We start from the raw sequence: 13,354 nt of genomic DNA, 5'->3' as shown, positions 1-13,354 counted from the left end.
GGGTCCACGGACCCCAGTTCTTTAGGAAAGACATAACACAGACTCCGAGGGCTTTGCCGCGAGGATGAGATTACTTATGTCGAGACTGGTGCTCCTTGGTGTGTGTGGAGGAATTAATATCTTTTTTTAAAAAGATTTTATTTATTTTTAGAGAGGGAAGGGAGGGAGAAAAAGAGAGAGAGAAACATCAATGTGTGGTTGCTGGGGGTTCTGGCCTGCAACCCAGGAATGTACCCTGACTGGGAATCGAACCTGCGACACTTTGGTTTGCAGCCCACGCACAATCCACTGAGCTACTCCAGCCAAGAAGAATTAGTGTCTTAAGGAGCCTTTTCTGGGCACCTCCGGGCGCCCACAGCCTGTTCCTGGCTCTGCCGGCTCCTTCCCCTGGATCCTGGGCAGCCTGGCCACCCCCTCCCCTCCCCTCCCCCACTGCCCACCAACCCCCCAGCCTGTAAAGGGAGTAGGGGGACTCTTAGCTAAGTTTGGGGCGGCGGTCTGCACGTGGAGACCATCCCCGGTTTTCCAGAACGGGCCCATTTTCCACCAATGAGCTCCATCAACTTGTGCAGAAAAATACGGGCATGGGACATAAAAACGCGCGCTAGAGTAACTGGCCCAGGAGCGGGAATCGCTCGGTTACAGGCCCCCAGTCTGGATGGTTCTGGAACCGAGTCACACACCGGTTTCGGGCGAGTGACGGAGCAGTGCTGGGGAAGACAGCGCCTCCCAGCGTCACACCGCGGCAGAGGGGCCAGGCCCCGCCCCGCGCCCCACAGCCGGGCTGAGGGCGCCGCGGTCGACTTGGGAATCTGGCACAGACGACGTGGTTTTTCTCCTCCTTTTGGCCGTCACAGACCGGCTTCTCCTCAAAGAGCCTGGGGGTCGCTGTCTCCCTCTCCCCGACCCCAGGCGGGGCCAGCTCCTGGGGCGTGCGCGCGGCAAACGCAGCAGGAGAGACAGGGCCCCGGGCGGGGGGGCGGGGCTCAGACCGAGGGCTCCCGGCTCTGGAGGGCGCATGGGAAACCAGGTGCAAGGAAGACTCTCTAAATTTGCTTTGTTTGCTTTTTACTTGTGCATGCTTGTCATACATTTAGTTCTAAATGCAGTAGAACATGACTCCCCCCGCCCAAAAAAACCCTTTGTTTTCACCCATACAGGAAATTTGAATGAACAGTGTGTTCACCTCCAAATGGCAAAACTTTTCTGTATTTGCTTCATCTCTATTTCTTTTCTTCTTTTTTTTAAAAATATTTTACTTATCATGGGAGGGAAGTGGGGGGGTTTGGTGGGTGGGCTGGAATGGGAGTAAAAGGGAGAAAACTGTACTTGAACAACGATTAAAATAAAAAAAAATAGAAAAAAAGATTTTATTTATCTTCAGAGAGGGGGGACGGGAAGGAAAGAGGGAGAGAAACATCCATGTGCGGTTGCCTCTCCTGGGCACCTGGCCTGCAACCCAGGCATATACCCTCAGTGGGAATCGAACCTATGACCCTTTGGTTTTCAGGCCAGCACTCAGCCCAGTGAGCCATACCAGCCCCAGCTGCTTCATCTCTATTTCTGTCTCCAAGTGTTTGTCTGGGTAACTCCTCTCCCCTTCCCCCTGTGCAGGCCGCCACCAGCCTCCTTGAAGACTCGCTAACTACCTGCCAGGGCCTGTGCTGGGGGTCTGAGTGGACAGGACATCACACCCCCGCCCCAGCCCTACCAGGTGAGCGCTGCTGGTATTCCCACCTCTGCAGGAGAGGCGTAGACTCGCTTAAGGTCGCCCGGCAAACAGACTCCGGAGTCCGTTTGCTTACTCAGTACGTTATACCGCCTCCCAACCGCCCCTCCTGTCCCGGGAGGAGCGTTTTCCGAGCACTTGCAGAAACTTGGGGGGGGGGGGGAGTCGAGCAAAGTGGCTAAGGGTGGGCAAGCGAGGGCAGTGCAGACCACCTGCCTTCCACTCCTGCTGCTGCTCCACGGTTGACCTCTCTGCGGCCCCGTGTCCCTCACTGCAAAGTGAGGGACTGGACGCTGCCCCTCACAAAAGCCTCAGTCTGAAATGGGGAACGCCGCTGCGGCGGCGAGAGCCCTGATGACTGCCGCACCGCTGTTGCCCGGCTCAGGGGCAGCAGGTGTGAGCGAGAGGCTCAGCTGCGGAGCCGTCTGGCTGCAGGGTGAGGGGCTGTGTTCGCAGGGGCCACTGCTGCCCGCAAGGCAAGGCCTCGATCTGCAGCACCTGTAAGCCGCCGGGGGCTCTGCCTTCCCTCGGCCAGCACACCTGCGGGGGCCGCAGAGCTTCGCAACCGGGCTGCTGGCAACAGCGCGTGCACCCTGGCCCCTCCGAACAGCACAAGCTGGTGTGGGCTCTGTGGGTGTCACACCCCAGCACCCTTTCGGATCCCTAGGGGTGTGCTGGCCTCAGCCTCCTGCTGGGGGAGGGGGTGGCTATCACAGGGTGCAGGCCTTCAGGCAACCCTGACTCCACTGGGGCCTCGCCTGACCTGGCGTTCTTGCAGAGACGCCAACTGCGGACGGAGTGCAGCAGGGGTGGGGGGAGGGGAGGCAGGGCCCCTCCGTTGTTGCCTCGTTGCCCGGGCCTCCAGTGCCCAGAGGCCTTCACCACCCCTCCGTGCGACAAAGAAGCCCAAGGAGAGCATTCAAACATACCAGGACGGACAGACAGCCTGTTTATTGGGCAAAGACGGCTCTCAGCAAAATAAGTAAGTGACCAGGCGCTAATATCGCACACTATCTACAGCCCGCGCAGGACGAGCTGGTGGCCAGGCGGGGCCTGGAGCTCCCCTCTCCCCAGGGCCGACACTGCATTCTCTCAAAGCAGTGGGAGGGGCCCGGCCCCAGGAGCTAAATGGAGACCCAGGGTCCACTTTATTGCGAGCTGGTGGACAGGCTGCACTTGTCACAGATCTGGAGGGGCAGCACGTGAGCCAGGGAGGTCCCATTGATGGCCACCAGGAGCTGCAGCTTGCCCAGGCAGTCCTGAAGCTCCGGCTCGGGGTGCCCGCCCAGGCTCAAGTCCACGGGGAGCGGGCGCTGGAGCATGCTGTCGGCCAGCGCCAGGCAGCAGATGGCCAGCAGGGACGGGGCGTAGCTGCAGAAAGCATAGTCGGCCAGGCTCAGCTCTGCCACCGCCTGCGCCAGCGCCTGCGCCTCCAGGGCTTGGGAGGCGCGGGCCTGCCCGGCGTCCACGCGCGCGTGCGTGAAGTGCTCCAGGAAGAAGCCGACGGTGGGCGCGCCCAGGCTGAAGCCCAGCTTGTGCAGCACGATGCGCTCCAGGTTGCAGAGCTGCTGCCGGGAGAAGGCGCCGCAGCACAGGGCCAGGAGCTGCTCCACGCGAGGCGGGTGCACCTCCACCTGCGGCACAGGGCGCTCAGCCCCTCCCCCGTGCGCGCGCGTGCACGCGCACGCGCTCCAGCGCCCCAGGCGCACCCCGGCCTCAAACCCCGGGGAAACCGGGGCTCCCCCCATCCCTTCCAGCGAGACGGCCGGGGCTTCACTTAAGCCACCTGCGCTGGGCTCCCAGCGCGTCTTCTCTAACTACTGCCCAACTGGGAAAGGTCTGAGGAAGTTTCAAGGGACGGGAGTCGCGGCCCTGCGAAGGGCTGTTGTCACTGACCTTTGGGACTGACTGCAGCCTAGTTCGGACCTGGGAGTGGTTGTGAAGGTAAGGCTGCGGGCGCCTCAGTTCACAAACCTCTGCCCGAGGAGCTCAGGGAGCCGGTCACTAGATCGCGTGCGCTGGAGGACCCGGCGGCCAGAAGGGAGTTGGGTGCCCGCGGGCAGGTACCTGTTTACAGGCGAGGAGCAGGGCCGTGACCCCGAGCAGCTGGAAGCAGTCCGCAGCCACGGGCGTGGTGGCGAGGAAGCGGTCCAGGGTGTTCACCGCCAGGCACAGCGACTCGAAGGAGAGGCCGAACTGGCGGTGCACGGGGATCAGCCAGCTGAGCAGCTTGCAGCGGGACTCCGCGGTTACCTACCGGGAGGAGCGGGAGGCGGCCGGCTGAGCCTAGGGCGGAGAGGAGCTGCGAATGCACGGGTCACGGCAACCCAGGGAGCTTCCCCGGAAGAAGGGGAAAAAGCTAAATGCGCGTAAACTGGGAAGCGCGGGCCGTGCCGCGGCGAAAAAAGCCGGGCTGGGTGCCAGGACTCACGCCTGGCGCTGTGCCGAGCGCGTAACACAGTACCTCTGTCTCCGTAATTCAGTGGGGGCGGGGGCTTCCCACCGCGCAGACGAAGAAACGGCTCGGGATTGTTAAACACCTTCCCTTGGGTCTGTAGCAGTCCGGACTCAACCTAGAAACCGCCTTAATTCCCCCCCGCGTGCCACTGCGTCCCCACAGCCAGTTTGGAGGCTTAAGCCCGCTACCGCCCACTGCGCACCATCCGTAGAGCCTACCCCCTTCCCGCTGGGACGCCGCAGGGACCCGGGCTGGCGCGGGCCGGGGCTCCACCCGCGCTCACCTGCGGCTGCCGCGCCAGCGCCTCCCGCGCGTGGAAGTGATTCTCCCGCTCCTTGCGGAAGGCGTAGCAGCTCTGCCCGTAGTCGCGGAAGGTCTGCAGATCCAGCTGCGCCGACTGCTGGGCAGGGCCGCGCCGCCCGGGGGCCGCGGGGCTGCCGGCACCATCTGAGCCTGAGCTGGGGGACTCGAACAGGTCGCAAATGCCAGAGTCCCCCGGGAGCAGGCACGGGCTCAGCGGCTGCAGCGGCTGCTTCCTCCGCAGGCGTGGGCGCCTGCTCTTCTTGACCGGCGCACGCAGGTACTGGTCGTTGTCTCCTCTCCCGGCCCGGGCGGCGGGGCACGGGGTCACCATGCTGCGTCCCGGCGGCCGACCCGCCACTCCGTGGCTGCGGCGGGCCGGACGCAGGTACCAGGACGCGAAGGAGCCCAGCCCCAGGGGCCGCAAGGCCCTAAGTAGCTGCCTGCTCCGGCCTCCACCACGCCCTCGACCTCTCACTGGCTGCGCCCCCGCGTCAGGGCGCCGCGCTTTCGCGGCCAAACTGCCGCCCCGGAGCGCGCGGCCGGCAGGCCGGAGGAGGCGGGGCTCCGGGGGCAGCTCACCGACTCTGAACCGCGGGCTGGGCGTGCGTCCCGCGTTACCTGGGCAACCGAGTGGGGTCCCGGCGTGGGGGGGGGGCAGCTCGGACCCCGGGGCGGTGGAGGTGGGGCGGCCCCGCGGAGAAATTGGTCCTGCGGCCACTTGCCGCTCCTGGGCCGGACGGCCGGACCTTCCCTGCCCGCTGATCCAGCCCCAGGCGAAGCCTGCAGCGGCCACTCTGCCAGCCCGCGGGTTTTCTGCAGCGACCCACACAAGCATCGACCCCGGTTCAGCTGCGCGTGTGGTTTTGTCTTAGGCAGGACCGGAGTCGCCAGCGTCCCTCCATGCACGCGGCTCTGCGCAGCCGTCACCTCGCGGCCAGTCCCGCCAGAGGAGTCTCGCCTGGCGCGCGGCCCTGCGCGCTTGCCACCCGGCACCGAGTAGGCTGGGGCGGCTCAGAAGCGCGCCACCCAGTCGGAGGGGCGCATCTCCCGCTTTACCGAATGTTCGTATCGTCTGCCCCCTCTGCCGGGTCGTCCTTTGCTGCCAGCTCCCGGCCTCGGCGGGGACGAGTCCTCAGGGAAGTGCCCCTTCCCGGGAAGCCCCGGGAAGCGGAGCTGCGCGGCGTGGGGGTGGGGCGTCCGGGCTGGAGGGCCCTGCTGGGTTAGTCCGCAGCGCCCCGCCCCGGGAGCAGCTGGACCCTGCAGGAGACGGGTCCTGGGGGCACCAGCAGCACCCGGGAGCCCCGAGGGTCTGCCGCTGGGGCAGGAAGCCCAGAGGCCCCCAAAGGTGAAATTACTAGGTGTAAGCCCAGAGCCGGCCAGCCTTCCTCACCCCATTCCGGGAACAAACAAACAAACAAACCCTCCCAACGTGAGTGATCCGAGTGCGAATCTTTGTCCCCAGGAGTTTAGTGGGTGGGGCGGTGTCTTCTAGAAATGCGGGCGGAAGGAAAGGGGCTGATTCGGGTTCTGGGCAGTGTCACCCCCATTTCCCTTCCCTGCAAATCTGAGCAAAGCTTTTAGCCCCCAGGCTAAGGGGTGCGATTTGTAACGGGAGGAGTGAGCTGAGAATCACCTGCAAGCAGGTGCCAGGCCCCTCGGCTCCTCTCAGGCTGCCCGGGGCACCGTCGCGGCGGGGGCCCTGGAACCTGGGCGGGGGGCAGACATCAGACGCCCTCGGGCAGAAGCGCCCAGGGCGAGGAGGAAGAACCCAGGGATCCCGGTTCCAGCGTCGGCCCTGCTGGCCCAGCCGTGCAGCGGGAAAAGCCCGGAGTCAAGAGAAACGTCGCTCCCGCGGCGGGTCTCCCGGCTCTTTTCCTCGTCTGTGACTCGCGCGAGCGAATGCTGCAGGGCCGACACCCAGGCCTCTTCGGACGTGAACCAGCGGGGTTACGCGCTACAGCTGTTTGGGGGCGTCAGCAAAGCCAGCGCACTGCAGCCCGCCCGCAGAGCTGCGCCGTCGTTCCGCGCGCCCGCGGGCGCGAGGCAGAGGCGCCTGGTGCCCAGGGCTCGGCCATCCCCGCGGTCAGGGCGAGCCCCCGGCAGGGGGCGCCCGCGCTCGGGCCGGGCGGCGCTGTTTTCCCGGGACGCGCGCGCCGAGCTCCATTGCGCTCGGCTTTGCGGCGCCTCGCAGCTGTTTCGCTTCACAGACCGCAGGCGAGGCCTCCCACCTGCGGATAGGTCGCCGCTCGCGGCCGCCCGCGGGGTCTCCGGGGCGCGCCCGTGCGCGCAGAAGGCCGGGTCTGGCTTCGCTCAGAGCTGGCGGGGACGGAGCGCGCGCCACCTGGGTCCGCGTTGAAGTGTGCCCGGCAGTGCGAGGCGCCTCCCCGCGGCGCCGCCGGCGGGTCTGGCACAGTTAAATTCAAGCGTCAGGTCGAGAACAGAGAAACGGCTCGAAGGACGGCTGGAATACGGCAGGGGCACGTTTGCACTAAAACTGTTGTCCGTCTGAGACCCGGACGCGGCACGGGGCGCGCTCGCACGGAAGTTCGTTGGTGTTTACCGACGCTCACGCTCAGCTGGGCCCCGAGCCCCGGGCAGCCGGCTCCCAGCGGCAGCCGCGGTGGGAGCTCCGCCCTGCAGCGGACAGACGCCCGCCCACCCGACTCCCACCAAACACCCCAGTGCTGGTCGAGCTGATGGAGCTGAGAGCGGGGGGTTGGGGATGCGAGTGTGTTCCCAGTAAAGGAACAGGATGGGGGGGGGGTGGCGCTGGGGCCTGCCCGACCCAGCACGGCTGGAGCCAGCGCCGAGGGGCCAGGGGCCGGGTGGGGGGATGCAGGGAGAGGATACCCACGCTCACGTAGAACTCACTGTGGGCCGGGTGCTGTGCTGTGCTCCCTGACTCTGCAAACTGCGCCAAGAGGTGGATTCTGCACTGTCCCCACTCACAGAAAAGGAACCTGGGGCGCAGAGAGGACAAGCACCGGGCCCACCGCCCCGCCAGCAGCGAACAGACGCATCCCGCCTGGCTCCCCGCTCGCCTGACGCGCCCCTGCTGCAGCGAGACCGCGCAGAGCCGTGGCTGCGTCCGGCTCCCGTGAATGTTTACACTCGACCTAAAGGCACGGAGAGGCCAGACCGAGGCAGAGGGCTGGTCTGTCCTCTGCTTAGAAGACGACTGTGCCCCGGCCGGTAGCGCGGTCGGCGGGAGCGTTGTCTCCTACACCCAAAGGCTGCAGGTCTGATTCCCCGCCAGCGCACGCGCATGCGCACGCCCCTCGGTCCCAGCTGGGGTGCACGCGGGAGGCAGCCAATCACCGTGTCTCTCTCTCAAGTCAATAAACACGTCCCGGGTTGGGGGGAGGGGAGGTTACTGTGCCCCATCGCTGGGAAACGGGCTGGGGGGGGGGCGCGGGGCGCGGGGTGCAGTATTTGCGGTAGGAGCAGTATGGTGCAAGTTCAGGGCTTTTTACTTTCCCCGTGAAGGGTCTTTAAAATTAATTTGTTTTCTAATCTCTCCGGGCCCTGGGCCCAGTGCACCTTAGAGGCAGTAGGTAAACCTAAAATACCTCTCAAAAAACGCCAAACCTAATTAAACCGGGCCTCTGCGCTGAGAGCGGCTTCGCCTTCCGCCCCGGTGCTCCTCAGGGGCGGGGCCTGAAGTCCGCCAGGGCGTGAGCACCGCGGGGCCGAGGTGGCCTGGCGTCCCGTGGTGTTCTGTGTCCCCAGGTGGGCACGTCGGCCTCAGGGAGGAGCCCCGGGCTGGGGCTGGGGGACAACGGTGCCTTCGCAGCAGCCCCTTTTGCTGCAAACCAAACAAGCGGGGTGCTACCCGGCTGAGGGTGCGCCCCAGATGACCCTTCGACGCAGGTCTGACCGTCCCTGAAAGTTACATTCGCTGAAGACGCCGTTTTCTATTAATGCACTGAAGCGCCCAAACTGAGAAGTAATTCAGGTGTTTGAAGTCAGACGCGTATCACTGGCACTTAGTAAGCAAAGGGCAGGAATGTTCAGCACTTCTTGAAGCCCGACCTTTGCCTTCCATGTGTAAGTGCCCACCAGTGTCCACACCTGCCTGCCTGCCACCTCACCACCACCTGTAGGCACTCAGACACACCGCTCCTCCCCTCGTTCACACACGTGCCTTCCCTCGGGGCTCACGCCCGCCTGCGGCAGCCGGCCCGGCACCCAACGGTAGTTAAGACGCCCAGCTCTGGAGTCCGCCCCCGTGGGCCCGAATCACCCGGGCTCCACGAACTGGAGCAAGTTTCCCAGCTGCTGAACAGTGGGGTGGCGAGAGGACCCAGTGAAATTGCCCCGAGGGTCACAGAGGCACGAAGGGTGCTCAGCAGGAGTTAGCTGCCACCGCGATGGTGCTTTGCTCGAGCTGAGGTGTGTGTCTCTCTGCCCCCCGCCCCCGGCTCGCTGGGAAAAATAGTACGTGGCGTTCAGTTTGTTGACGTGTGCAACAGGCCACTTGTCACACACCCCACGTACGTGTCAGTGAGCGTGTATGGTGGTAAGGAGCCAGGAGGCTGCTGTTCCTCCTATGCTAGCCCACCAGACGGACTCCACCTGAGACTGAGGCAGGTCTGGGGGCTGCTGACCCGGAGACGGCGCCCTGCAGATGAGCATGGCCCGGGGTCACGACGAGGGGTTGTCCCTCGGTCACCTTTGCGTCTCTGTCACCCCCAGACGCAGCGTTCCGTTCTGCAGTTGGGAGGGGAGGGGGCATCGGGGTGGGTGTCTGCGGCCGCTGCCTGCCCTCCCGGGCCTGGATCAGAGGGGACGGAGGAGAACCACACCGGCCGGGAGCACAGCGGCCGAGAGACAGCTCGGGCCCCCAGGCTGCGGGACGCGGAAGACCCGGGGCCTGTCTCTGGGCACCTGGGGGTTTCGGTGGACTGGGGTGGGCCGTGGCGATGCTCCCTCTTGTGGCCCCTTGCAGGGGCAGCCCACCTCCTTGCAGACCCGGAGGGGTTGGGCGGGGACAGGCCTCCCGGCCCTGCAGGTGTAACATTTGCAGCGTTGATGACATTCACTCGTGCCCTCAGACCTGTTCGGGGCCTTCGTCAAGTAGGAAGCAGAGAACCCCGGGGGGAGGCCCGAGATGTGGTGACCACCGTCTTGCGGGGACATCGGAAAGCAGTGGGCAGGGTGGAGCAGGGCCTGGCCGCTCAGGGGAGCAGAGCCACGCCCCTTCCCGTGGGGGACTTGCTCTGGGACTTAGGGCTCAGCGACCGGAGCGGGCGAACACCCCCGCCTCCACGGGCCCACTCCGTTTCTGTTTCTCTTTGGCTCGGGGTGCCCCCTCCCCCACCCAGGGAAGCGCGTTCAGAGCACGGTTTGCTCCGCCCCCGTGCACTTCCGTACCCCCGCGCTGCGAGGTCAGCCTGAGCGTGACCCAGCCCCGTGGGAACCAGGCGCCTGCGGCAGCAGTCGGAGAATGCGCCTGGCTCGCCCGGGAGGCTGCGCGGTCAGCCTGGGCCGTCCAGGGGCCCTGCAGCCGGCCCTGCACCCCGGGTCCGTGGGTTCATCCACCGGCGCTGCTTCAGTGTCCGCCCCGCAGACTTTCCGGTGAGTGACTTCCACTGCGAGTTCCTGATCGGAAGAGCAGTGCCCGCTTACTGTGGTGGAGTTAGAGCACGTCCGTGGTGAAGAGAAGTTTCCTGCCAGAAACCCCTGGCGTTCGGTACACGCTCTTCCAGTCTCCTGCATGTGTTTCTCTGTGCGCACCACCATGCGTGTGTGTGTGTGTGTGCGTGTGTGTGCACTATTTATTAACAAGTCAGGGCCACACACACGGCCTGGTTCCCCAGTGCACTCTCCGTCCTCACGGCCAGCCTTCCCGGCTCAGCTCAGTGGCCGTCAGGGCCTTGCGTTCTGCTCAGGCCTGGCCAGACCCCCCCGCCGAGGCCGAGGCCGAGCCCATGCCACTCCCGTGGGCAGGAAGCCGTCTTCGGAGTTCTGCCGCGGTCCCGGGCCCAGGAGGGTCGGCGGGGCCACCTGCGGGGGCTCCTTCCCGCCCAGGACTGGAAGGGACAGGTCACCTTCGCTCCCACCCCCAGGGAGGAGACTGCCCGTCCCAGGGCCCTGTGTCACTGGCCTTCTGCCTGACCACACAGCGCAGTCGGACGACGTCCCCCACGAAACGGCCATCACGCTCCCCACCGACCGGGACCCAGCCTTCCCGAGGTCGAGCACCCCAGGGTGCTGTGTGTCTGACGACTCACGTCCCTCTCTGCAGAGCGTCCCAGGAGCCCGCCCACCCGCCTCGGTTCAGGAATGACGGGACGGCAGGGGTGGGAAGGAGGGGAGGGGCCAAAGAACGTGTGTGAGTGACCCACGCACACGGACTGCAGGGTGGGGGTGGGGGGTGGGGGTGGGCGGAGGGGGCAAAGGGGGCAAACCGGGGCCAGCGTCACAGAACCACCAGAACGGAAAGAAAGATTAGGACGCTACCTCGAAGGACACGCAGGGAGACCCCCGTCTCCGCCCAGACGCTCACGGCCGGGAGCACAGACGGGGACGGGGCACCGCGCTCTGTCACTGCGCCTTACACACGCACGTGCACGCGCGCGCGAGTGGCTCCCTGCTCCCTCGGCTCCTGCTCCTCCCGCTGCCGTTCACCCCCCGACCCCAACCCAGCTGGTCTCGGGTTCACCCGGCTCGCTCTGCATTTCTGTGCCCTCGGCCCTTCCCCTCACCCCCTCGCCCCCAGGTGCTGAGCCGCCCCGGGCCCCCACGCCCTGTGGGGACTGTGGGGGAAGAGAGGGAACGTGCCCCCGGGCTGGATGGGGCCTGCTTGGTGTCCCCAGACTGGCTTCAGGCAGATAATTCCGTTCTACAGTTAAATGTAGAGTGTGTATGTCCACCCATTCCCAAGTTCTGCCTTCTACACAGAAATTAAGTAGGTAATAAAAGTTCTTTATTCGTCAAGAAATACCGAGTACCTACTGTGCGCTCCGAGCCAGTGCTGCCGACTGCGCGGCGCTGGCACCTTCGGGCGCAGGCACCTTCGGGCGCAGGCCTGCGGCCAAGGACGCGAGGGGCTGCTCGGGTCTGGGCTGGGGGGGCCGGGGGCCGGGGGCCGACTCCTACAGCGGCACCAGCTCACGGGTCTGCCTGCGGCCGGTCTGGGGCCGCCTCCTCTCCGCACCAGGGAGGGGTCAGCTCTCCGGGCACCAGGGGCTGGCGCTGGGGGGTGTGGGGGGAAGGTGGGTGCAGGGGGACTCCCAGCACCCAGTCACGGACGCTGCAGAGCAGGCCCCGCCCGGAAGGCACAGCGGGGTGCGCGCAGCGGGGCGCCCCCAAGGACTTGCTGGGAGCGCGGCGGCGGCAGACGCGCTGAGTGACACCGTCGCTGGGGAGGAAGCAGGGCGTCACACGTGCGTGCGTGAGGAGGGCGCTCCCCGCTGCCGCTGGGCCGGCCCCGCCGGGAAGGAAGAGGCTTCGCCGGAAGGCCCACGGGCACGTGAGCCCTCGCCCGCGCCGTCACCCGTGTTCTCGAAGCGGCGGCCCGCAGGCCGGGCTCAGTTGCTGTTCTCCGTCTTGATCAGCTCTGTGATGATCTGCAGAATCTTGTCGTCTGCGCGGGGGAGACAGGGCAAACCCGTCACCGGCGCGTCCCCCAGCGCGCACGCACGTGTGCCAGCGACAGGCACGCTGCGTCGGCACGCTGCGTCGGCACGCTGCTTTGAGCTGGAGCACAGAGCACTGACCCCGACCACGGAAACCCCGCACCGCAGCACCAGACCACGTGCTGCTGGCGATGCCCCCGCGCCAGCCGTCCTCAGCGCGGGCGGCTGTCCTTTCCGGCGGCGGTCTGGAGGGAAAGGGGGCCACACCCCGACTCCGCAGCCTGGTCTGCCCCTTTTTAAAGTTCCCGTGGCGTGCCGGGCGAAAGCCCCCGGCCTCGTGACCTGCTGCCCCGCAGACCCTGTTGTGACTGCTGCTCTAGCCACGCGCCGACTCTGGCGAGGAGCAGGCGGAGGCCCGGGGAGAAGACGGATGTGACTGCCAGTCCCCTGTGAGGACTTCCTTACTGAACGTCCCTGTCCAATGACGAGCGTCTGCTGGCTTCCCACCTGCGCAGCCACTCCAGAGGCTGGTGCACGTGCTCCTCAGAGTGCCGGGACTCCCCAGGGGGGACTCCCCGGGAGGGGGCACTGCTGCCACTCTCGCCCTCCACCCAGGGGCCTGGGGAGGGCCGGATGGGAGTGGAAGAGGGAAGGGCTTCCCAGGGAGCGGCCCACAGAGGTGTCAATGCCAGAGGACAGCCTCGCCCCACAACAAAGGAGCCTCACGCATCCAGGCATCACACAGACCCACCACAGAACCTGCTGCTTGCCCAGCAGGAGGCGTTAACAGCTTCCCTGATGCTGTGACCCCCTAACCACTGCTCTGCAGGACTAAGAGACTCCGACTGGGAGCAGCTGCGGGTCTAAGGAGAACCACGATTTTTACCGGAGGAGCAGCCGAGTAGCCAGCAGCACAGGAGGGACTTCAGCTACTTCTTCTTCCAAAGCTTGGCATTCATCATGCCCCAGCTTTTCTCCCTGTCAAGCCCAGGAGGGCACAGCGCAAGTGCACGCAGACCCCTCCCCAGCCAGAAACTGTGCTTCCTCTCGGGTGGGCTCTGCTCTCTCCCGCCAGCAAGGGAGACACTGATTATCTTATGATTCTCTGGTCTCGAGGGGAAGTGGGGGCTCCGCCCGACCTCTGCTGAGGCCCCTCCCACCGAGGCTGCGCCGTGACGCACAGAGCTCCTCCCCGAGGGACCCCCGAATCAACCCCACGTGCAGACGGCGTCCGGTGTCCAACAGCCGGGAGAACCGCCCCTGCGTCAGGCTTGTGCACCCACA

At 65.8% G+C, this 13,354-nt stretch overlaps 2 protein-coding genes across 3 annotated transcripts in view; both read right to left on the bottom strand.

Annotated features, from left to right (window-relative positions):
• Positions 1-2,730: 2,730 nt before the first annotated feature.
• CCNO (cyclin O) lies at positions 2,731-6,531 on the bottom strand. Its single transcript, XM_045839923.1, has 3 exons — positions 4,471-6,531; positions 3,797-3,982; positions 2,731-3,363 (listed from the first exon to the last, which is right to left on the bottom strand). Exons 1-3 carry the CDS (start codon positions 5,323-5,325, stop codon positions 2,878-2,880), a joined length of 1,527 nt encoding a protein of 508 aa, XP_045695879.1. The 5' UTR covers positions 5,326-6,531; the 3' UTR covers positions 2,731-2,877.
• A 4,865-nt stretch (positions 6,532-11,396) lies between these two features.
• The window catches only part of DHX29 (DExH-box helicase 29), a 36,199-nt gene continuing 34,241 nt past the window's right edge, over positions 11,397-13,354 (bottom strand). For both annotated transcript variants that reach the window (XM_045839860.1, XM_045839861.1), the window contains one exon: positions 11,397-12,078. In XM_045839860.1, coding sequence (XP_045695816.1) covers positions 12,023-12,078 — 56 coding nt within the window. In that variant the 3' untranslated portion in view covers positions 11,397-12,022. The remainder of the gene's footprint in view (positions 12,079-13,354) is intronic.

This window comes from Phyllostomus hastatus, unplaced genomic scaffold (genome assembly GCF_019186645.2).
Source record: "Phyllostomus hastatus isolate PE091 unplaced genomic scaffold, TTU_PhHast_1.1 phas_contig_329, whole genome shotgun sequence".
In the NCBI taxonomy this organism is placed as follows: domain Eukaryota; kingdom Metazoa; phylum Chordata; class Mammalia; order Chiroptera; family Phyllostomidae; genus Phyllostomus; species Phyllostomus hastatus.
Note: the sequence above shows the minus strand (reverse complement) of the source record. Positions and strands in the feature narration are given on the sequence as shown.